This window comes from Cricetulus griseus, chromosome 4 (assembly GCF_003668045.3).
Source record: "Cricetulus griseus strain 17A/GY chromosome 4, alternate assembly CriGri-PICRH-1.0, whole genome shotgun sequence".
NCBI lineage: Eukaryota > Metazoa > Chordata > Mammalia > Rodentia > Cricetidae > Cricetulus > Cricetulus griseus.
The window spans coordinates 123,838,957-123,865,317 of NC_048597.1; the positions used below are offsets into that span (position 1 = coordinate 123,838,957).

At 37.6% G+C, this 26,361-nt stretch overlaps 1 protein-coding gene across 1 annotated transcript in view; it reads right to left on the bottom strand.

Annotated features, from left to right (window-relative positions):
* Positions 1-26,361, bottom strand: part of Cntn5 (contactin 5) — a 469,456-nt gene that overhangs the window by 62,811 nt on the left and 380,284 nt on the right. Inside the window, exon 15 of the mRNA XM_035444195.1 lies at positions 1,047-1,205. Within this exon, the coding sequence (XP_035300086.1) occupies positions 1,047-1,205 (159 nt within the window). The remainder of the gene's footprint in view (positions 1-1,046; positions 1,206-26,361) is intronic.

A 26,361-nucleotide genomic window follows, 5' to 3' on the forward strand; every position in this document is an offset into this window, starting at 1 on the left:
GTACAATCTTGATGATTTTCACATTACTTATTTGTTGTTGTGTTAGAAATGTGGTTTGATTTGACCTCAATCTTATTTTGTAGCCAAAGCTGGATTAAAATATGTAGCAGTACTCTTGCCTCTTGCTTCTACTTCTGGAGTACTGGGATTTCCCATCATGTCTAGCTTGATTTTTATATTTTGCTTTTATGCAGATGAATTAACTTTAAAATGCAACAGAAACCCTCGTCCCCAGTCTGTGAGGACAATTGCATCAGAAAATGTTAAATATATATAGAGTAGCCTTTGGGGACTGTGACTTTCCATATCCTTGCACTGCTTCTAGTCACATTGGACAACTAGGAAAAAGTTGGTTTTATAACATTCAAAGGAAATGACTAGTGGTAAAAATAGTTTTAAAATAATGAAACTAAAACCGAAAACATGTTAAAAGCAGACATTAAAATGATGCACTGTTTTTAGACACACTGTTCTCATTTGCTTTGCATTTTATAAATAAAACTGACATGGGATTATAAAGCCACAGCAGAAGCTTCTGGGATTGTGGGCAGTTCTGTATCCTAATCCTCCTCTGGGGACACATGTCTATACAATAGAATGTTAAGAATCTGCTAGAGCTTCACTCTGAAAAGAACTGTACATCAAACTGATAAATTCCCAGGGAGGACTGGAGTCTCCCTGAGAGCATTGCTCAATGTCACACGTCTGGTTTGATAACTGTTGTTGAGTCATATACAGTGTGATAATAGAGGCAGACTGGGGAGTGGCTCCACAGGGGCTTTTTGTATAGTGAAATTTTTACAACTTCTGTGTGAATCTAAAAGTTAGCTCATCATACAAACAGAGACACAGTGTGGCCTCTTCTTGCAAATCATGAACAGAAGAAAGGAAGAGAGATTGCTTTGAGAAGGCACAGGGAGATCAATGTTGTAAAGAATAATACATTTTTGCAGTTGGCAAATGATCTTGAGTGGAGCTTTGAAGCAAGTGCACCTGGTGCCCCAATATGCTACATTCACATGTGACACTGTCCAAGGATCTCTTACCTGTCTTCACTATTTGCCAGCCCAGAGAGAAAGGGCTGCGAGCCTGCAGGTTGTAGGAGGAGATAGGGCTGTGGTTGTCAGTTGCTGGACTCCATGAAAGAGTGGCTGTGCTTTCTGTGATCTCCTCCACGATGACGACCCCAGGTGGACCTGGGGGACCTACAGAAAAGGCAGGGGATACAGCTAAATACAGATCGTTATAATAAGCTACAGTCATTGTATTTCTAATGTGGATCACATCAAATGATGAGATCATCTCAATGGCATATATACTTAGTAATGAAAATTGACAGCAGAAATTTATGGGATACAAGTTATTTTCTAGAATTTCTGTGGGGAACTTAATTATATTTTTTTCTGACACTTTGTGCCTGGAGGCAACTTGCAATTAGCATTATATTTTATGGGAAAAGGAAAAATAATCAGAAGCAGACACTAGGATATAAATGTCAATATGCACTGTGGCTGTTAAAATCAATCACAGCTAACAGGCAGAGGCAGCAACATGCAGGCGATACTTCAGGAAAAGAAACAACACCATTTATACTAAAGTGCTATTGGTGTATGGAGCTAATATTCTAGTTTAGAATTTGTACAGTGTTTAATCTGTGTAATGTACTATATTGAGCAACTCAGATTGTGGACAAGAGGATGTAGAGCATTCTGAAATAGCAGTACTGCAGGGAAGGTAAGGACATTCACCAAGAGGGAATTATATGTAATCCTCTGTGGAAATTCAAAGAAGACTGTTATTAGCTTGTTTTAGAATGGTTGATGCAGTAGGGTGGTAGGGAATCATAGGAAATTAATTCTCTTTTTATCTTTAAGGGAATGTATGGAACACAGACAACTGGTCTACCTCCATATAGCTTTTGTTTTCAAGAAATAGCCAGTATGTGATATGTGGAAAAATGTCCTATTAGTTAATTATGCCTAAAACATCAATTTTAAGGGCATGAAAAATTTATACTTATTTCAATTTTAGTGACAAAAGGAAATACCAGTTTTCATGTTGTCATGCTCATGTTCCACAAAGTAGACTATGAAATGTAAAATTGCTTCTTCATTGCATGAAGAATACACACCTGGGGATATTTCAAGTTACTAATCTATGAATTGATATGTATATGGCAAACTGCTTTCTGGATTTGATGATCAGGATATCTAAGACCTAAAGAAAGGAACACTGAATTGGCATGTTTTAGAGCCCTGACAAGCAAGGCATTTTTAGGAGATAGGAAATGAGCTTTTTTCATTTTTCACTTAGCTGGTTACTAAGAGCTACAGCTTAAAAGCTAGAGTCCATCCTATCATGAAGGTTATAGAATTGAGATTTTCACAAAGGTGGCAGAGGAAAGCATTGAGAAGTGACAATTTTTCCTCTAAGTGAAGTGATGGAAGAAACAGTGAAATAACAAAACACAGAATGACTTTGAAATAACAAGGGGGGAAAGTACAAGAGCTCCTTCTGGAAGGCAATCATTGTTTTCTTTGAAGAATAATGTAAGTCCTCCAAAGGGAGGGTGGGAGTATGTGATATTGAGCTCAAGGGTGGGAGGGCATCAGTGAAGGCTTTAGGTAGACATGTAATGGGAAGATGTATGAGAGAATACAAATAACAACATTCTTGCGGGCTTAGTAGGATTTTATCATTGTAAGGAAGAAACTGAACAACTAAGCATGCTTTGAACAGCTATGACGAAGCCTAGGAAAGAAGTCAGAGGCTGGGTTCAAGGTAAGAGTTTTGGATATGTATTACTGCTCTTCACCAAAGATTCAGAGAATGTGGCAGACTGTGGGGTTCAGGTGAAGTCACGAAGGTGCTAGTGACTTGTAACAAAATGGAGGATTTGGGAAACTGGACTATTAATAGGAAGAAGACCCAAGAGTATGACTTGTGTTGTGAAGGACAATTGACAGAATTTGACATATTTTTTATTAAGATGAGATAGTTTTGAGTAAAAATAATGGTGTCCAGGGGTAAAGCAAAGAATATAATTATTAGTGTGGATAATCCCAGGACTGTGTTAAGAGTATATTAACACCGGCAATATCTATGTTCAAGTCATTAAGGTAGCTAAGGAAATGGTAAGGAAAAGAAAGAGATGCAGATGTTGAAGAATGCATCTAGGAAGATGTTAGACTGTAGTGACAGGAGCACAGGGAAACACCTATAAGAACAATATAATTATGTCAAGAATTTGATTGCTATGTTATTACTACAATAACAGCAATAACTACCATACTCCCTACCTTAGAATACATTAAGGTGACACATTATATGTTTTCTTGACTTTAATTATTAGTTTACTATTCCAGAGGTGATACAGTACCTCTAAAGAGAATATTCATTTGATACTTATTCAGTCTGTATGTTTGGTTCTGTTCTACGCACTGGGAATCTGAGCATCCATTTTAATGAAAGGAAACCACGTGCCACAGTCACTATGCTGAAATTTAAATATGGATCTGATGGCAAAATTTGATTTTGGAAAAGTAGCAAGGGATACACAGACCTTTCTTTAACCATTAATGTGGAATATAGTTTCATAGGAAGGAAGGAAAGGGAAAGTGTGCATTAAAGAAAAGTGCTGGTGAAGTATGCAGCAGACAGGTGCCAAATGAGCAGCTATTGAAGTCCATGCATAGTGTGATTGGCATCATTCCCTTCCCTTTTTCTCGATGCAATTCATTTCTTCATTGAACAGCAGAACAGCCTTTCCCTCTCTGAACCTGAGCTGTCCTATGGCCATTGGACTCTACCCATAACAGTAAAGATGTCTAACACTGTTTGACTTTTGAAATGAGGCCATTAGAAGCTTGTGATATTCTTCTGTCCTTCTTCAGTGCTGGTTAGGCTTTAAGCTAGTGGGTAGTCTTGAAGTCAAATTATACTGAGACTACCATTCTGTCAGGAATTCCAAAGTTATTTTGACAGAGGCATGGAGAGAAAGAAACATTGAACTTGTTCCCAGTTCTCCCATGCCACCCTGTCCAGGTGCCAGACACAGGCAGACAGCTTTCAAAGTCCTCCAGCTTCTTCAGGCATGTGTGTGAGGAAATTTTAAGATGACTTGGCTGTGTCTGTCATCTGCTCAAGTCCTGAAAGCAGGTAATGCAGGTATCTTTAAACTGACTAAATGTGAGGCCAAGGATGACTAATAGGAATGGGCTTAAAAATAGTTTCTGCTTGTGGGTTTGTTTATAGGGAACTCTGGGGTAGGGGCCCTCAAATACTTTTTAAAAGAGATGAGAGGTTTTGATGGTGTGCTTATGTAAGAAATTCCAGCCAAAATTTGTTTATTTATCTTGTCCATAGTAAGCCATTTATTCTGTTGTATTTTTTATATTCTACTTATTTGTCTCTTCAATGACATTTGTTTTCAACTGCCTACATGCAAGCTCAAGTTCATATGGGGAAATGAACATCTGTTAAAGCAAGTGACTTTCCCTTCAGAATACTAAAATTCTAGGAAGATGTTTAGCATATCTTGAGACTATAGCTAATAAATACTCAATATTTTCTAATGTCTCAACGGGAAAAATCCTTTATTATTCAAAATTTATACCATGATAAATCTTCAAGAACATTTCTCTATTTGTGTCTGCTTCCCAAAGTATGTTTTGTAGCAAAATAGTCAGTAATAATGATTTATGCACCCCGTGTAATGTCTGTGCTGATCCCTCATTCATAATTGCAAACAATTATGAACAACTGACTGTTCAATAATCATTCAATATTTAAATTATAAATCCTTGTGATAAAATGTCTGGCAGCTATTAAACAAATATTAAAGTCTATTTAACAACACATTGCAAAATTATATGTAAATACAAATGAGTTAATATTAATTTATCAACTATGTAGAGGAAAATGCCAGAAATAAATTCATTGACTTGTTACTTGGATTGAGGAAGTGGCTTATTTAAGCTTTGTTCTTTATGAATATTTCTATTTTTAAAATGATTTATTTTTGTTTTATGCATATGAGTGTTCACCTACATGTGTGTAGGGTGATCAAGGAATTACCTGTTTTTGGGTGATCAGAGAAGGCATTGAATCTTTTGGAATTAGAGTTACACATGGCTGTTAGTTAATATATGAGTTCAGAGAACTGAACCTGGTCCTCTCGAAGAGCAGCCAGAGCCCCTAAGCACTAAGACAGCTCTCTACTTCTTTTCTGTCCTCAGTATAAGCAAGTACTACTTCTAAAATGACTTTCAAGTTAGTATTTAAAGCAGTGGTTCGTAACCTGTAGGTCATGACCCCTTAAAGAAACCCTTTTACAGGGGTCACCTAATACCATCAGAAAACATAGACAGTTACTTTGTAGGTCATAACAGTAGTAAAATTACAGTTACTAAGGAGCAACAAAAATACGTTTATGGTTGGGGGTCATCACAACATGAGGAAGTATATTAAAGGGTCACAGCACTAGGAAGGTTGAGAACCACTGCTCTAGGGGAAGTTACATATATACTACTGTAAGGATAACCTACTTAACAAAGAAAAATCCATTGATATTTTGGTGTACTTGGCGTATTTGGTGGGGAAGACAGGATTAATTTTCAGCACTCAGTGTGTTAAAATAATGTGGCAAAGGTAAACTTTTCACACAAGGACATACCAGGCAGTGGCCACCACATACAAGTGCTTCAGTAATGCACCTGTATGCACCTTTGGTTGTAATTGTTTCACTGATATTTGTATTCATATGAATATCCAAATCCATACTTGACATCCATTAATGCCTCAGTAAATATTCGTGAGAGGAAAGATTAAAGACAGAATGATGGAAGAATGACAAAATAATGTAAGAAGCTATATTCTGAGTTTACAATGCTGTACAATGAAGTAAAAGAATGTTTTAAAACACGATCATTCTGTTGCACAGGGAAGTTATGTAATGGTTTCTTTTTAAAAGCATATTTGCATTAATGATTTTTTAGTCAAGTTTGGAATGGCAATAAAAATGACAGAATAGCTACCAAATGAGGGAAAAGTGATTTTGTAGTTATACATGTTAAAAACTTTGAGCATTGTAACCTATGGAAAAATGAGTTTTCTAAATCCTTATAAATATGAAAGATTTCTTATGAATAGATTACTGCAATTCTACTCTAAAAAATCTGGTGGTGTGATTACCTTTTAAAGAGAAATTAACCATAATTTTCAGCTATAATAACGGTGAAAATAATTTTTCGTATTGGCTTATCAATGCTTTATTCACAAAGAAAATATTTTTAGACAATATATGCTGGGTGCTAGCTCAATTAGCTTCCTCTTTATATTTAGAGAGTGAATTCATTAACATACTGATGTATCAACTGTCTTTGTTTTTAAACTTTGTTCCTAATAGTCCTGTTTTCTTCTGTTTCTTATTTTTGCCGTAGCAAACATTTTTTTCTAAAAGGCTTTTGCAGCAATTTACAGAAAGCATCTTTGAAAATAGATTATTAAAAGAAAAATGCCTCAGTGCCAATGGATTTTTGACACTAGCTAGTGTCTGCATATAAGAAAGCCCCCACTCATTCTGTAGGAATCTCGGGATATTTTATAAAGAGCTGTAAGGACAGATACAGAGAAATCAGAATCCCCCACCCAGGCGAGGGACAGTGCAGTTGTGTTAAATAGGAACACTAAAATCAATACATTGTTGCTAAATAGGAACACAAGCATTGGCACTTCATTGGAAAAGCAACAGTTTAGAGCCGCAGGCACTTTCTGTTTTATGTTCCCATCCTGAGGACTCCTTAGCAAGACAAAAGCAGAAGCCACATACTGATAGCCTAAGTGCTCCTGTCAAGGTTCCTGAGAACTGTTACCAGGTGAGCAGCTGAAAAAGTCCTCATCCCAATGTTCACGTCAGTTTCCTTTCCCTTCCTTTCTTAATTGCAAAAACAAAAAATGTTTTCTTACAATGTATTTTGATCATGCTTCAGAAACGGTGGCAGCACTCTTAGGCCTTCAGAGATTCAACCCAGTGCTGACCTGACCTCCAACCCCTAACCAAGAAGCTACCTGAAGTTGGTGCCTTCTAGCAAAAAAAAAAAAAAAAAAAAAAATCTCAATTCTGGAGGAGCCCGTAACTCTACAGGAAGGAATGGATCCTTCTCCTCTTAACCACAAAAGTCTGTTATTATTCTACTAATGACCTGAAGCAAGGATCCACTACATCAGACACTAATTAAGTAGCATTTCAGAGCCTAGGAAGTTTTAAATAACTGGAGTCATCCAGTTCAATTCAATTATTTTTCTTATCAGCAAGTTATACCTGAAATGGGAACATTTTTCCTACTCCTTCCACCCAAAACAAAAATGATGTTAACGAAATTCTACTGCTCTTTTAGGGTGAGGTACAAGAATGAAGGCAGGGATGAGCTTTAGTCAACAGCTAGTCAAGTTATTCAGGTGGTGACACTGGGGTTACAGTCAGATGGCTTAGACTGATATCCTGTGGTATTCTTGCCCACCTTCCCTCCAGTCTTGGACAGAAGCTGTCTGGGCAGGCTATAGATTTGCCTTTCTGTCCACACCTTCACAGAGCTGACTGACTGCAGGGACTACAGAGTATCTCCTTAAGGGGAAGTTTACGCTATGGCAAGTAGCTCTATAAAACTTTCTAACTGACTAATTACAAGCTCTGCCTGATTCTAAGACTTACTGTTTCAAAAATATCCCACTATAAAGCATTATTTTTTATAATAAAGTAATTCCCTTGATTTTCATTGTTTGTATGTGGCAGGGCTGTCCTTGTCTTTTTCTCACGCAGAGAAATTTTAAGAGGAAAAACTAAGTTTCTGGTATTCCAACTATTAAATACATCTTGTTTCTAAATTCTTTAAAATTGGAAGTGAAAATTTGATACAAATGTGGCGCATTATTCCCAATGACTTCTTTTTTTTTTTTTTTTTTTTTTTTTTACATTTTCACTTAAGTGTATAATATGCTTTCATCACATTACCCTCCAAAATATAACTATGCTCTCATTTTTCCTAATTCTATATTCAGTTTTGTAAATATTGGGTGAAGATGGCCACCTCTACTGAACACACAACTACACTGTAGACGAAAGGAAGTGCGTATGGCCATTCTCACGGAAAGGAAGTCCTACATATTATCTTCAAACACAGAATAAAGAGCAGGCTCAGTTACTGCCTCTGCATTAGGTTAGTATGGTAGATGAACACAAGAACGTGACAGACTACTTGTTTTATCTTTATCATGTAACTTACACATCTGCAAAGAACCATCAATACAAAGGATTACTTTCTCTAAACTCAACTAAAAATAAACAATAATAAAACTCTTCAATAAAGGATATATGTGTGTGTGTATGAGTATGTGTGTGAGTGAGTGTGTGTGAATGTGTGTGAAAGTGTGTTGGTGTGTGTATGTGAGAGAGAGAGAGTGTGTGTGTGTGTGTGTGTGTGTGTGTGTGTGTGTGTGTGTGTCTAGTTGGTACTATTACTGTAGCTTCGATTGTCTTGGAACTCACTATTGTATTGCAGACTGGCCTGGAACTCACAGAAGTCCCCAGCCTCAGCCTCCTCAGTGTTGGTATTACAGTGTGAGCTATCATGTCTAGATTAAAAGTAATATTTAGTCAATAATATGGCTGATTTGTGTACATAATGATGGATGTTAATAAGTAATTGTTTAGCTTTTTCATCTTTACAGTAACAAAGGAAAGGAATATATATTTACTCAGAAAGCTTGTCATTGATAGTCTGTTTATTCTCATACAGGAAAGTATGTCCTGGTATGCTGTAGACATTCTGGGCTAGCCTAGTTTAGCTTCCTGCAGCCCTGTACTGAGCCTTCTTGTGTCTTCATTAGATGCTTGCTATCATTAATGTCTCTCTGAAAGAAGGGAGGATATCTTAGATTGTTTACTATTTACTCACCTAATTAAATTGAGTCTTTCCTAATGTGTTCAGTCCCATGAGAGTAACCAACTGATTTTAGAAGGTTAGTCAAGGATGAAAAGGAGAAATTAATAGTTATAATGAATTTTTAAAAGTAATTTTGGTAAATCTCAGCATTCACTATTAGCAATATTCTAACATCCATCAAACTATCATCTATTTGCCTATTTATATCTATCAATCATCTATCATCTCCATCCAGTTATCATCTATCATCACCATCTACCTACGTCTATTACCTATCATCTATCACTATCAATTAATTTATGTATCAATCAGTCATCTATCAATATATCATCTATCTATATTTATTTAATCTCTCTCTATCATCATCATCTTGACCCATCTATCTATTTATCTAGTCTGTCATGTATATTACCCAGTTCATCTGTTTCAAATTGTTGCTTCTCCTCAATCTGCCATTAATGGCTCCATAGATTTTACGACCAATAGTCTGTTCATGTTTCATCCCCTCAAAGGCTTCTCTAACTACCCTGTCTGGGTAAAGTCATTGTGTTCTCATGTACTTTTCACTAAGATTTGAAAACACAAATAGAAACAATCAAAATTCTGGTTACTTTACTAATGTTTTTTTCCCCCTCTTTGAAGTTTACACAGAGGATTTTGAGACTGAAATTGCAACATGTGATATTTTTTATATTATATTGCCAGTGCTTAGGATACTACTTAAAACAGTGTATTATTGTATACATTTGCAATAAAGTCATGCATGATATTTAGTAGCAAATAATTTTAGAACAGCTTTTGATTTAATATTTGAACACTTTCACTTTTGACCAATCAACATATGAAAAAAGAAATATGCTTTACAAAACTCCTCATGACAGTATTCTGAAAAAACATTATATACATTTTAGAAAATAGAAATCCCACCATATCACTTTCTTATCCTCATTTAATGATGCTGATTACATACCCACCTGTCAATGGTGTATTTCTAGTCAATAGGTGAGATGCTATTTAATGTGTTTCAAATTAAGATGAACAGTGAAATTTGTGGCATCTCGGTAAAGGCAGGATAAATATTTTTGAGATTTTCCTAAGCCATGAATTTCCAGGTTTGTAATTAGAGCTTGAGAATTTACATTTTGCAGAGGACATCTATGAGAGTCCTAGATATACTGTACTTCAAGAAAAAATGAGTCAGACAAGGAATCAGAAGTTTGTATTCTGGGCCTAACATTTGCTTGGGAAAGCCCTGGGTCCCAGGGAAACTTCTGAACCTTGCTATTTGTTAGTCTTTTGATATTACATAGTACAGTGGCAATTTTGGTTTTATCATGAATATTATATAAGATTATCTTTGAAACTAACTTGAAATCAATAAATAGATATAGTAGCAATGAGTGGACCTTTTACTTGGTAACTTAGACAATGTTTCTTAATCTCACAATGTATCTTGCTAATGAAAATAATCTGTAATTTTGTTTTCCAGAAAGTTCCTGCAGACTGAAGCATTATTTCCAGTAAGGCCTCTCAGAAGTAACCCCCTTACCTATACTTTAGAATAGCCAAAGTAAACTCTACAGACTCATTCATTGGTTTGCCAAGTGGTACTTTGGCTGAATGGTTACTATGTTTGAATCATTATGTCTATCCTTGGTTTTCTGTTTGGGATGAGTTAACTTCCATGTTGTGTCTCTAGAGGAAAAAAAATCCCACACAACAGAAGCATATGAGGAATCATATTAAAACTACTTTGAAAAATAAATAAGAACATGTACTTTTAACAGCAGACTCTGTAGTATCTTGATCATCATCACTAACATTGTCCCCCTTATTATTCTACCTGAATAGGTATTGCATGCCTACTTATAAAGTAGAAGGTCATTGAACATCTCTCTAATATTTATCAGTAAATTTTGTACTGATAACCTCTTTTACAAATGAAATACTCAGCCTCCAAAAGTAGAGGTAACAGCTAAGCTTTTGGCTTTCCAAAATCAGGTCTGCAGATCATATGTGCTGATGTTGTCCTAGCTTTAACTCTGTATTATCCACCACAGTATAGCATCTTCTACATGATTCTGCATCAACAGGACATGCATAGCTTTAAAAGTTTTTAAAAATGTTATAGTAGGGCAGTGAGAAGGTAGACAGTTTTGTTTTTGTCAGTGGAGAATGGTTTAGAGATGAAGTGTCCTTTATGTTTGATTCCTTGACAGTTACTCTACTCATCTCAGTGTGGAGAAGGGAAAGTCTTCTTCCCCTCCCTTCTATTTACATGAGATGTCCTGATTAGCCTTAGTCTCTACAAACTCATCTGTCACTGGTACTAATAGATCCAGGAGCCCATGGATAAGTCAATCTGATCATGGCAATTGATAGTGCTAGGTGCCAGTTTAAGAGGGGAAACCTGTCCAAAACTGACTTACTTAGATATGTGGATAGACAAGTATATAACCCACTTGGGAATTGTGGCTAGTTTCCTCTTTATTTGTACAACAAAAGATTTAGTCTCTGTCATTACTGGAAGTCAATTGATGTCCTTAGGAAGGCTAAAAAAATAGAAGACAATGTAGAGATGTGAAAACAATTTGAGTCCTTGCAGAAAAAGCTTAGATGCTAGATGTGACATTTAAAAACCTGTTTAACCCCATGTCCTCAGAGCCAATAGGTTTCATATTTTTTAAGCCAACAGTTGGAATTAGGTTTACATTGCTTGCTGAAGAGTATCCTTTCACATACAGGATACCCTGTGAACTCCCCTTGTTTATGGAGGGTAAAAACTAGAATCATTCCTCATCTTTGTGAAGACTGGTTATACTAACATAAACAACCTTAAAAGGGAATCTCCAAAAATATCTAATTACCACAAATAAACATTTTGGAATTGAAAAATGACAAATCAATTGGGAAAACTGACAGAACAGCTGGCCAACTAGAAGTAAACAGCTATTTAGATGAATGCAAAATGCAACGAAGTAATTAAAATGATTTAAAAATATAACTCTTTTGGATAGAGGCTTCACAATCTCTAAATAGATAATGTTATATTCAATGTAGTTTTATGGCTACAAATTTCAGCAAACTATTGAAAATGTATTTTTACAACAAATATAAAACAGTAGTATGTCACAATCTCTTAACTCAGTAATGTGCTTTTCATTGATGAACTCATTGAAACACAGACCCTGTGAAATTTGGAGAAACTACTACATAAAGGTATTTGGAGAAATTACTACAGAAAGGTAAAAATAAAATTCCACCCATGACATTTTTGAAAGGAGAAGGCCTGGCAGACATCTTCGGATAAGGTTATTGGTCATGGCCTGCCTTATCCCAGCAATAAACCCATGAGTAAATTTGCCATTAATGAGTACAAAAAGGACCCCGGATTTTATACAGAGTTAAAAAAAAAGTGGTTCCTCTGACCGACCCACGAACGAGGTGAGTGAGCCTCTGCCCTTACCTAACCCCAGTCCAAACCATCATTCACCCAGACCCACCGCCCCCAGGCCTGTGCCTGCCTGCTTGTGGTAGACATGCCCAGGCAGGAAGGAGCTCCCTGAATCTGGAAACACCCCACTCTTCCATCCCTTTCTGCCGACTGATCTACAATGAGTGAGGAGACTACCAGGAGAGGCAAGACCATCCAGAGTTGCAGACATTGATTTCCTGGCCCCCACACACCACAGGGTCACAAGAGGAGATAGAGAGCACCCACTAGAAGAAGATATGGAAAGAAGACAGAATAAGATTTCACTCAACAACAGAAAGACCAATATGACACCACCAGAATCTAGGGACTCCACTCCAGCAAGATCTGAAAAGCCCAGCACAGAGCATGAAGATGAGATTGACCTCAAAAATTATCTCCTCAAGATGATAGAGACCTTTAAAAAGGAAACAAGAAAATCCCTTAAAGAAATAGAAGAAAAAGCAAACAAAAAATTACACGAAATAGAGGAAAAGACAAACCAAAAAATTCAATAAATAAATAAATCTCTTAAAGAATCTAAAGAAACCCAAGAAAAAATATCCAAACAAGTGAAGGAAGTTCTTGAAACAATTCAAAGCATGAAAGTTGAAATAGACACAATAAAGAAAACACAGAATGATTCGATGCTGGAAATGGAAAGGCTGGATAAATGATCAGGAACTAAAGATGTGAGTATAACCAATAGAATTCAAGAGATGGAAGAGAGAATCTCAGCTATTGAAGACTTGCTAGAGCTTATACATTCATCAACCAAAGAAAACCTCAAGTCCAACAAATCCCTAACACAAAATATCCAGGAAATATGGGACACCGTGAAAAGACCAAACTTAAGAATAATTGATATAGAAGAAGGTGAAGAAACACTGTTCAAAGGAACAGAAAACATATCAACAAAATCATAGAAGAAAACTTCCCCAACCTACAGAAGGATATGCCTATGAAAGTACAAGAAGCTTACAGGACACCAAACAGACTGGACCACAAAAAGAAGTTCCCCCGACACATAAATATCAAAACACTAAATCTACAGAATAAAGAGAAAATATTAAGAGCAGCAAAGGAAAAAGGCCAAGTAACATATAAAGGCAAACCAATCAGAATCACACCTGACTTCTCAATGGAAACTCTGAAAGACAGAAGGTCTTGGATAGATACCCTACAAGCACTAAGGGAGCATGGATGTCAACCCAGACTACTGTACCCAGCAAAACTTTCAATCACTATAGATGGAGAAAACAAGATATTCCATGACAAAAACAGATTTAAACAATACATATCCACAAATCCAGCACTATAGAAGGTTCTGGAAGGAAAACTCCAACCCAAGGAACATAACTACACTCACAAATACACAGGCAATAGATAATCTAATTTTACCAAACACAAAAAGCAGCAGGAGAGCGAAATCCACACACAATGACAACACCAACAACAAATCCAAAACAAACAAGAACCAATGAACAATGGACATTAATATCCCTGAATGTCAACGGTCTTAACTTACCCATAGAATGATATAGGCTAACAGAATGGATACAAAGACAGAATCCATCCTTCTGCTGTTTACAAAAACACACCTCAACTTCAAAGACAGGAGATACTTCAGATTAAAAGGATGGGAAAAGATTTTCCAATCAAATGGGATCAAGAAACAAGCTGGGGTAGCAATCCTAATATCTAACAATATTAGTTACTTAGTTACTTAGACTTTAAACTAAAATCAATCAAAAGAGATGAAGAAGGGCATTTCATGCTCATCATAGGAAAAGTCCATCAAGATGAAGTCTCAATCCTGAATATCTATGCCCCAAATACGAAGGCACCCACATTTGTAAAAGAAACATTACTAAAGCTCAAACCACACACACTTATAGTAGGAGACTTCAACACCCACTTACACCACTAGACAGGACCACCAGACAGAAACTTAACAAAGAAACAAAGGATCTGAGAGAAGTTATGACCCAAATGGTTTTAACAGATATCTATAGAACATTCCATCCAAACAAAAAAGAATATACCTTCTTCTTAGCACCACATGGAATCTTCTCAAAAATTGACCATGTAGTTGGTAGCAAAGCAAACCTCCACAGTTGCAAAAGAATTGAAATAACCCCCTGTATCTTATCAGACCACCATGCATTAAAGCTAGAATTCAACGTCATTACGAATTGCAGAAAACCTACATTCTTGTGGAAAATGAATAATACCCAATTACACCATTCCTGGGTTGAGGAAGAAATAAAAAAAGAAATTAAAGACTTCCTAGAATTTAATGAAAATGTAGACACAACATACCCAAACTTATGGGACACGCTGGAAGCAATGCTGAAGGAAGTTCAGAGCACTAAGTGCCTACCTGAAGAAACTGGAGAAATGTCACATTAGAGAATTGCCAGAACAACTGAAAGCACTAGAGCAAAAAGAAGCAAACTCACCAAAGAGAAGTAGACACCAGGAAATAATCAACCTGAGAGCTGAAATCAATAAAGTAGAAACTAGGAAAACAGTAAAAAGAATCAATGAAACAAAGAGTTGGTTCTTTGAGAAGATCAACAAGATAGACAAACCTCTATCCAAACTAACCAAAAGGCAGAGAGAGAGAGAGAGAGAGCATGCTAATTAACAAAATCAGAAATAAAAAGGGGATATAACAATGGACACTGAGGTAATACAGAGAATCTTTGGATCATACTTTGAAAACCTGTACTCCACAAAATTCGAATATCTAAAGGAAATGGACATCTTTCTGGATAAATATCACTTACCAAAATTAAACCAAGATCAGATAAACAGTTTAAATCGACCTATAGCCCCTAATGAAATAGAAGCAGCCATCAAAAGCCTCCCAACCAAAGAAAGCCCAGGGCCAGATGGCTTCACGGCAGAATTCTACCAGAAATTCAAACAAGAGCTACTTCCAGCACTCCTCAAACTGTTCTGCACAATAGAAGCAGATGGGATATTGCCAACTCTTTCCACGAGGCTACAATCACTTTGATACCGAAGCCACATAAAGATATGACTAAGAAAGAGAACTACAGACTGATATCCCTCATGAACATCGATGTTAAAATACTCATTAAACAATATTGGCAACCGAATCCAAGAACATATCAGAAAAATCATCCACCATGATCAAGTAGGCTTCATCCCAGGGATGCAAGGATGGTTCAACATACGAAAATCCATCAATGTAATCCACCATATAAAAAAACTGAAAAAGAAAAACCACATGGTCATCTCACTAGATGCTGAAAAAGCCTTTGACAAAATCCAACATCCCTTCATGATAAAGATCTTGGAGAGAATAGGAATAACAGGAACATATCTAAACACGATAAAAGCAATATATACCAAACCAATAGCCAACATCAAACTAAATGGAGAGAAACTCAAAGCGTTTCCTCTAAAACCAGGAACAAGACAAGGCTGTCCACTATCTCAATATCTCTTCAATATTGTACTTGAAGTTCTAGATAGAGCAATGAGAAAGGAAAAGGGGATCAAAGGGATCCAAATTGGAAAGGAAGAAGTCAAACTTTCACTATTTGTAAATGACATGATAGTCTACATTAGTGACCCGAAAAACTCTACCAGAGAATTCCTATGGCTGATAAACACCTTCAGGAAGGTAGCAGGATACAAAATAAACTCAAAGAAATCAGTAGCCCTACTATATACAGAGGATAAATCCAATGAGAAAGAAATCAGGGAAACATCACTTTTTTTGATGATTTTTTTCTCTCTTTTTATTATTATTAATTCAAGTTAGGGAACAGGCTTGTTTCACATGTAATTCCCCTCTCCCTCTCCCTCTCCCTCCCCTTACCCCCATTCCTTCTTCCCCACCTCCAACATTACTTTTTACAATATCCACAAGCAACATAAAAATATCTTGGGGTAACACTAACCAAAAATTGAGAGACCTTTACAATAAGAACTTTGATACTATAAAGAATGAAATTAAAGAAGATACCAGAAAATGGAAAGATCTCCCATGCTCCTGGATAGGTAAAATTAACATAGTAAAAATGGCAATCCTGCCAAAAGCAATCTACAGATTCAATGAAATCCCCATCAAAATCCCAACACAGTTTTTCACAGACATTGAAAGAACAATACTCAACTTTATATGGAAAAATAAAAAAAAACCAGGATAGCCAAAACAACTCTTTACAATAAAGGATCTTCTGGAGGCATCACCATCCCCAACTTCATGCTCTACTATAGAGCCATAGTTCTGAAAACAGCTTGGTATTGGCATAAAAATAGACAGATAAACCAATGGAATGGAATTGAAAACCCTGATATTAACCCACGCACCTACGAACACCTTATTTTTGACAAAGGTGCTAAATCTATACAGTGGAAAAAAGATAGCATCTTTAACAAATGGTGCTGGCACAATTTGATTCGGACATGCAGAAGATTGCAGATAGATCCATACCTGTCACCATGAACAAAACTTAAGTGCAAATGGATCAAAGCTCTCACCATAAATCCAGCCACACTGAATCTTCTAGAAGAGAAAGTGGGAATTACCCTTGAACAAATTGGCACAGGAGACTGCTTCCTGAACATAATGCCAGTAGCACAGAAATTGAGGTCTACAATTAATAAATGGGACCTCCTGAAACTGAGAATCTTCTGCAAGGCAAAGGAAACAGTCAATAAGACAAAACGACCACCCACAAAGTGGGAAAAGATCTTCACCTATCCCTCATCTGACAGAGGACTGATTTCCAAAATATAGAAGGATCTCAAGAAGCTAGCCACCAAAACACCATACAATGAAATTAAAAAGTGAGGTGCAGAACCAAATAGAGAATTCTCAACTGAGGAGTCTGAAATGGCTGAAAGACACTTAAGAAAGTGCTCAAAATCCTTGGCCATCAGAGAAATGCAATTCAAAACAACTCTGAGATACCACCTCACACCTGTCAGAATGGCTAAAATAAAAAATACCAATGACAGTCTATGCTGGAGAGGATGTGGAGAAAAAGGAACACTCCTCCATTGCTGGTGGGAGTGCGAACTTGTAAGACCACCCTGGAAATCAGTATGGCAGTTGCTCAGAAAAATGGGAATCAGTCTACCTCAAGATGCAGCCATTCCTCTCTTGGATATATACCCAAATATTACATGTTCATACAACAAGGACATATGTTCAACCATGTTCATAGCAGCATTGTTTGTAATAGCCTGAACCTGGAAGCAACCTAGATGCCCCTCAACTAAAGAATGGAATGAGAAAATGTGGTACATTTATAAAATGGAGTACTACTCAGCAGAAAAAAAGCAATGGAATCTTGAAATTGGCAGGCAAATGGATGGAACTAGAAGAAACCATCCTGAGTGAGGTAACCTAGTCACAAAAAGACAAACATGGTGTGTACACACTCATAAATGAATTTCAGACATAGAGCAAAGGACTACTAGCCTATAATCCTCTTCACCAAAGAAACTAGGAAACATGAAGGACTCTAAGGGATAAATGGTCCCCAGGAATGGGAAGTGGCATGAACTCCTGAGCTAATTGGGAGCATGAGGGTAGGGGAGAGGGACCTGCTACAATAAGAACAAGAGAAGAGGGGGAGAGGAGGGGAAATGGAGGAGCACAAATATTGAGTTGGGGGAAGAATAGAGGAGAGAGAGCAGCATGAGAGATACCATATCAGAGGGAGCCACTATAGGTCTGAGAAGTGATCTGGAACCAGGGAGATCTCCAGAGACCTACAAGGATGACACAATCTGACAATCCAGGCAATGGTGGAGAGGATAACCTAAAAGCCCTTCCCCTTAAATGAGATTGATGACTTCTCCTTATGCCATCCTAGAGCCCTCATCCAGTGGCTGATCAAAGCAGAGACAGACATCCACAGATATACACTGAGCTGAAATCTGGAATTTAATTGAAGAGAGGGAGGAATTAAGAGCGAAGGGGTCTGTACCAGGTTGGAGAAACCCACAGGAACAGTTGGCCTGAACAAGGGAGAGCGCATTGACCCTGGATGCTGTCTGGGAGGCCAGTACAAGACTGATCCAGCCCCCTGAACATGGATGTCAATAAGGAGGCCTCTGCACTCTAGGGAGCCTCTGGTGGTGGATTAGTATTTTTACCTGGTGCAAGAAGGGACTTTGAGATCCCATCCCACATGAAGGGATACACTCTGGCCCTGGACACATGGGGACGGGCCCAGGTCCAGGACAGGAAGATTTGGAGGACACTGTAGAGCCCCCGTTGAGGGCCCTACCCTGCCTGGGGAGTGGTGGGTGGATGGGGTGGGGGGTAGGTTGGGGGTGGTGGAGGAGAGATGGGGGTGAGAGGAGGGAGAGGGAGAAGGGACTTACATATGAATCAAGGATGTTCCCTAACTTGAACTAATAAAAAAAAGTGTATTGGACTTGATGAACTTGACTGCTGGTGCAACACATTTGTACTTAAGTACTCTGGTAATGGAAAAATAGTAAAGGCTCCGGGACCGGAGGTTACTGGACACAGTAGAACTTACTAGGAAAAATAGACTGAAGGATCCATTCTAAAATTTCATGATTGGAGACTCTAGAAGAACAATTGTAGAACCAAAAAGAATTTGGTAGGAGATTGTAGAAGGGTTTTATTTATCTTTCCATGCATTTTAACTGAAATCCTAATTCACTGTTGATTCTGATGTGGACACAGCAGGGTAAGATGGAAGTCTAGAGCCTGCAGAGGATCAAGAAGCTTGAGGATAGCCATTGTGAAGACTGTGGCCAGGGATCACATTTAGACATTGAGAGATTGTTAAGCAGTTTTTCCCGAAGACATCCCCTGTGTTCTGGACTCTGGGGATGAGATAGTAGAAGAAAATGGTTTGCACCCTTTCTTGTTTTCTGGATAGGAAAAGGAAATCAAGAAGAGAATGGGCAAAGTGGATTCAGATAGAAATAAATGCAATGAGGGAAAAAAGGAGAAAAAGTGCAACAAGGAATGTGGAATCAGAAGAAAATCATGTGAAGAAGTGAACAACACTAGTTTGGAAACAGCAATAAATGATGAAGTCAGCCAGCTATGTCAGTTCTGCAAGCAAGGGTGCTTGAGTTGATACCGCCTACCAGTGGAGTTGATACCATCTGCAGGTAGAGTGTTGAAGTATTGGTGAGCATGCAGCTGCAGAAGCTGAAGGCTCCTGTGGTTGGATGGGGAGGAGTGGAGATAACATTGGGAAGTGGAGGGATCCTAAGGCCATAAGAGGGCTTTCACATTTTTTTTTCTGAGTGTAACTTGGAAGGCGCTGTATCACATATGAGAAAAGTCAAAGGAAAGAACCAGAAAGTATTAAGACTGACACTTTGAAAGAAGTCCTCTTTGGATATAGGAAACTATTTTGGAGTGAGGATCTGTATACTTTACTAAAACGCATGGATTATTTTGCAGTAGGGTTTGGTAAGAAATATTAATTTTGATGAATAGCAAATGGTTCTACAAGTAGCCTTGTTGCTCAGCATATGCTGATATGTCATCCATACTGTGAGTGCCTCCAGGGGACTGTGGCTAACTGCTCTTCTGCAATCCTTTTCCAGGATGGTAAGGGAAAACAAGGATAAAACCTCCTTCCCCCACACTAGTATTACCCAGCTAGAATTCAGAGGCATTTATCCTAAGTCTAACTTAGAATATGTGATTCTGAGTCAGGCTGGGCAGACCCACATGAATCATTTGAGGATGGGCCCTTAATCTCCTTTGAAGGTGCTCCATAACATTCTTTACAATTCCATTCTGTAGTTGTTTTACTTCTTTTTTAAAAAAATGTTTAAACACTTCAAGTCAAAGTAAGATTAATCAACCATTCCAGGCCATGGATTATGCATAAATATTTAATGTAGTTTTACATGAAATTGAGTTGTACACAACTTTTACATATGCTGACATAAAAGTAGCAGTCCATCCATCGAAGGTGATGGTGATCTTTCTGAAATGGAAAATAGATATTTCAGCATCTATTGGACACACTAAAAAGAATGATTAAAAATATTTAACTTGCTTATTTAAAATTTCAAGCAACCCAGATGCTCTCTGAAAATTCATTCATTAAGCCAGTATTACATAAATTTTGTGAACAGATGAGGTAAAAAAAATCCTGTAGCAAAATAACATATGAGGTGCTAAAATATGCAGGGAACCATGCTCTCCATACAGCTTTCTATAAATCTAGCGCTTCTGAGCTGTCACTGCTCATTACAATTCTGCAATACAGATCCAGATAAAAAATAATATATAGCTATATGGTCTCTTAACTTTGTCCAATCTCACTGCTCATTTATGAATAATTTATACATACCTCTGTGATATATTTTACACAAACATATCATGAGAAGAATTTGGAATTATTATTTCAAATTACAAAGTCAGGCAAGATGTGTATAAAGCTGTGTATTTAACCTGACTGCAACTTTGGCAACATTATAGATTAAACTCTTGGGATATATCTCTGGTATATTTTGTTTGGGAAGGTGAGATGATGGCTCATCCCTATAATCCTAGCATTTTGGAAGTGGAAGCTGTAAGATTAGGGGTTCAAAGTCATCCTCTTTCACATAGCAAGTAAGATGCTAATATGAGACATGAAATACTATCTCAATAGCAAAACAGAAAAGAAAAAAGAATAGTCCATGTGTGTGTTCAATGTACTGTGAGTATGATTGTTGCAATGCTTCTGGTAGTGTTTCTGGAAATCAAGCCATTCTATAAGATAGATGCCCAAACTGTGGGCGTATTTCACAGAATTAAACAAAAGTTGACAAAATGTATCCTGAGTCCACTGTCCCTTCAAGGACTTTATCCTTGTACTCTCCTCCTCAGACAACGACTTAGCTATGGTAGAGAAGGCATCATCTTTGTGGTTCCCTGACTGCATAACCTGTGATTATTTTGTCATGCAATTATTTTGTCATGCAAAAAAAAAAAAAAACTATTCTATGCAGTTTTCTTCCAGGGCTGAGCACAGACTGAACGATGACTGCTGTCATACATGATGGCAAACCAGGTAACATTTTGATGTCACCATCTAACTCATCGGCAGAGATGGAGATGATAGGCTTATGCAGAAGCACTTAAACAGAGCTGACTGCAGTTGGTTAATTTGTAGCAGATGTTTCTTTTAGTGGATGGATAGCACAGAGCCTGTAATGTGGACTGTGCTGTTCAGTGGGGGTATGATGGATGCTGCTTATTAGCTTGACTTAACATTCTGTGAGCCGAGTCTTGAGACAAATACCCAAGTTTTGATTTACTGATCCATGCAGATCAGGTGATAAAATGCCTTTGAAAGAGTGATTAGATATTTTAAATTGAAGTTTAGTAATAACAGTCTTATTTCTTCAGCTGGCATAAAAGAAATAATTATAGGAGGCAATAACCTCCTGAATGAAACCTGTAATTAAACCTGACTTGTTCCCTGCCATAGTTTTCTGTGATTAATGAATGCATAACCAAATCAGAACACTGACAGGTAAGCAAGCTGACACTTTGGTAGAGATGATTAACTCAGGTTATTTGCACAAACCTTCCTTCCATCAATATTTTGTAATTTTGATCTAGACTGTTTTAAAATTTAAGTCATAGTTTTTGGGGAATTGAAAACATTTATATTACTTGGTTTCAATTTTTTAAAAAATCTATCTGTTTCATTTGATTATTTTATTTCACAATGACTTTAAAAACTTTTAGTGTTCTTGGTAGTATTTTGAAATGGTTCCTACTCTTCTATTTGTTTTGTTTTTCAGGTCAGGATCTTGGTAAACAGCCAGGCAGGCTTTGATCTCAAAGTGTTCCTGCTTCAGCCTCCATCGAGCTGGGTTAATAATGTATGTCATCATGATTGCCCACTAAGCTGGAGGCATAGTCATGTCTAGCCATGCAAACATCTATGGAGCCAATATTTGTATTTAACAAAGATTGAGTAGCATGATTTAAGTCATTCCTGTGCTATATATGGATACTCATTTAAAATTCACTTCTCGATGAAAACAGTGATGATTTTTAGCAAGGTAAAGACTATGCTGCTAGAAATCTAACCTTTAACTCGTTGCCTTGTCCTCTCATCTAAGTTTATCTGAATTATAATGTATACATTTAAATTTAAATTTTTTGCTCAGTCCTATTTTCATTTAAAAGATACATATTTTTATGTATGTGCGTTTGTCTAAGGTATGTGTGCAAGTGCTTCAGGAGGTGAGATGAGGGTGCCAGATCCCCTAGAGTTGAAGTTACAGGCTGTTATAAACTGAATGTATTGTTTAGCCAGACTTGGGCCCCTCAGAAGAGCAGCAGACACTCTTCACCATGGAACCATCTCTCCAGTTGATCCTTAATGGACTTTTGTGAGTGACCTTGAAGTGTAATTCAGTGAGAACAGAAAGCAGTCAAATGCTCTGACCACCTTCAGAGTGCAGTGTCACACTGTCATTGAGCTTACAGAAGAAAGCTGTTGATATTACTGGGTATTTCAGCCAGGGTAGGATGAACTAGAATTACCTGGTAAATAAATGTAGACCAAGGTTGTGATTCTATACATCATGAAAATCAGTGGTTCTCCTTGATCTTGAAGATGACTTGAAGAATTTCTATTTTTTTTTTAAGGCTGAACAGTAGTCATTGAGAAACGTATTACCATCTGAAATCTCACCTCATTCTTACCTATACTAACAAATATTTTCCCATCCCTTTAAAAATGTTTATTTGGTGTGTGTATGTGGTGGGTTGGTGGGCTAGGGGTAATTTAGGGGAGTCTGTTTGCTTCTGGGAGATGGTACCCAGGCCAGCAGGCTTCAGGGACAAGTGCTGTCACCTACAGAGCCATCTTGCCAGCCTCCCTCCTGTTTCCTTTTTCATTTTTCTTCCCCCTTTCCTATTTTTTTAAAATTAAGAAACTTGGGTCCCAAAGAGGTAACTGAACTTCCTTGTGTCAGGACTGTCCAGTTTGTTGCAGAATAAGATAGAAGATTGGTCTGGGTCTTTTCCTAATATGATATTGTATCAGCTGGGTCAAAGGGTTGCTATCATAGGAATTTTACAACACTTGGGGAATTTCAAGATCAGTGATGTCTCAAGCTAAGCTCTGAACTGAGTCTAGGGTTGAAGCTGACATGACTCCTCTTCTCAGGTGCACAAACACAACAGGTGTTTTATCTACAGTGGTATTCTAGCAACACCTAACATGAGAAGCAGTCCTCTCTAATTCAGTTTAGGAGTGTTTTTCTCTCTGAATCAAGGACTTGCTATTCTTTTTATTACAATGAACACTCTCTCTCTCTCTCTCTCTCTCTCTCTCTCTCTCTCTCTCTGAGTGTGTGTGTTTAAGATGGATAAAAATTTTCTACATTGCTTTTAGTTTTAAGGCAGTAGAGACAATTTCTAATAATTAAGGTGAAACTCTACTCAGCCAATGACTGGATAGAAACCTATGCACTCAATGGTGCCAGTCTTCAGGTAATGTGGCAAGTTAGTGTCTCCTAGTTCACATTAAGCAATAATCTATACATTGAGAATATAAAAATCTTTGTAAAGTAATTTTATCAAGAATGAGTATGTTATTTTTTGTCTTTACAGACATCATCTGGTGTTATGTTTTTCTTCTTCACTGCTATTATCATATCCCTTGCTTTAACTCATTAGAGAGCTAATTGTCTTTGTAATTCCAAATTGAAGATTACTTAGTGAGACAGAGACATTACCTCTGCCAGGTGTTTGGGAGGGCAGAATCCAATCAGCAGTTTAGTTTTGTCCCATCACTTAGTTCCTTGCTCTGTTAGGTCTGCATGGCTGTTGTATTGTTCAGTGACGATTCAGTCAGACACAACAATGCTACCCAAAACCAGTTAATTAAGAATCTAGTACCTGAGCACATAAGATAAACTAAGCAGAAATTTTCAGTAGAGACTCTTGTGAACTTACCAATGTTCCTTTGTCTTCTTTGGATCTGTGACCAGACACTTGGTTGGCATCCAGAACTTCTTCCAGCCTGGGTATTTGCTGGCCACATATGGGTTATTGAAACTGGGCAGTAGGGTAGATGTACATGTACAATCAAGTGTACTCTATGTTTCAAACATTCCTGCTCAGTACACTAAGGACCTGTTCAAACAATTTCAATAACACCCACGGGAATCTTTTTGAGAAAAACAGAAGGGCTAGATGTTAAGTGGGAGTGGCAGCTAGCTTAAGCTCTGTCTGTACAGGTATATGAAATGGGAAGAAAGAGGATGACTTTTGCAAACAGTTCACACAAACAGATGATTAAAAAGACAGAAGGTCCTCTGGATGGCTTGATTAAGGGTATGCTGTTCAAGATTGTCCCTCCTGGTTAGTATTAAAGGCCATGCTGTTTTGGTCCTGTTCTTTTGGTACCAGGAACTACAAGAAGGCAGGTCAGAGAGCAAATGGTTAGACGAACTTAGGAATTCCAGTGGAATTTTTCCAAAGCACTTGGGGGTTTTGTTCTTGTCCTACTATAGTGGTGATTGCAAACATATTGGAAGAGAGAGCAGAGGGAGACCTACTATTTACTGGAGCTTAACTTTCCTGGAGCCATTTCATCTAGAAATGATTCCTTTATGGTATGTCTGTTAAGAAGCCATACATGATATCCTGAGAAAGCAGCAATTAGAATCTGATATTTTAATGGCTTGGTCAGACATGGGGCCAGAAGGGCAGATTTGTCAGTATTGTCAGTGGCAATTCAAGTCAAGGTCTAAAACAGAAGGTGGCAACCAATCATGTCAGCTGGCAGGTGCTCAAAGAGCAGCCTCTTTAGATGATTCATGGATGCACCATCTAATCATGGAAGACACAGGGGAAAGGAAATGTACTGTGTTTGCAAGTGGATATTGGGTCATTTCTTTCTTGACTTAGCAAATGACTAAATTTTCCCTGGTGTATCACTTTGATGAAAATCCTCTGTCTCTCAGGTAAAGCTTATCTCTCTATTTTCTATTTCATCCCTCTTCCCACACTCTTCCTCCTTCCTTATTACCATTACTTGCCTTTCCCTACTTTTCTAAATATTAATATTTCTGAATATTATGTAAGGATATTATGTGGTACACTATGTAGGGATTATGTGGGACTACTATTACAAAGGTGAAGGATGTGGAAATGATATGTCTGTTGGCTACAGAGGGTAGAACAGTAAATAAATTGAAGGCTTTGAAGCCATACACTGTGTACTCTGCTGACTGCTGTGGACCAATTTAGGTGGCAGTCTACACATTCCTAAATCTTTCTGTGCCTTAGTTTCCTTATCTGCATTCTAGAGCTAAAACTGGTACTTCTTTCATTGTTTTTGTAGGAAAAGGTGAGTGGAGAAAGTCACACAATTCAGATGGACTCATTAGTGCAGTGATTGGCATACAGGAAATCACTACTGTGAGATGTTTTTACTATTGTTATGATGGAGCTCAAGGTCATATGTCTTAGTTAGGACTTATTATGTAGTAGAAAGAATAAAAAAAGTGTTCTTTGTTTGCTAAGTCTCAACCAAGCACCTAACATATATGATGTACTAATGTACTCTATACATTTTTCTTTGTACATGCTTGTACGTGTGTGTGTGTGTGTGTGTGTGTGTGTGTGTGTGTGTGTGTGTGTAAAGACCAGAGGCTGATGTTAGGTATCTGCTGCAGTTGCTTTCCCTCTTATTTATTTTGGGATAGGATCTCTCACTGAACCTGGAGCTCAAATTTTGCTAATATGGCTGGCTGGCCAGCAAGCTCTAGGGACCCACCTATCTCTAACCTTTTCAATTCTGAGGTTATAGTGTATACTAGTGCATCTAATTTTGTGCTGGGCATCCAGATTAAATCCTCAGGCTTGTACAACAAGCCTTTACTTCCTGAGCTATATCTTCAGCCCCTGCCTTATAAATATTTAATGAACAACCA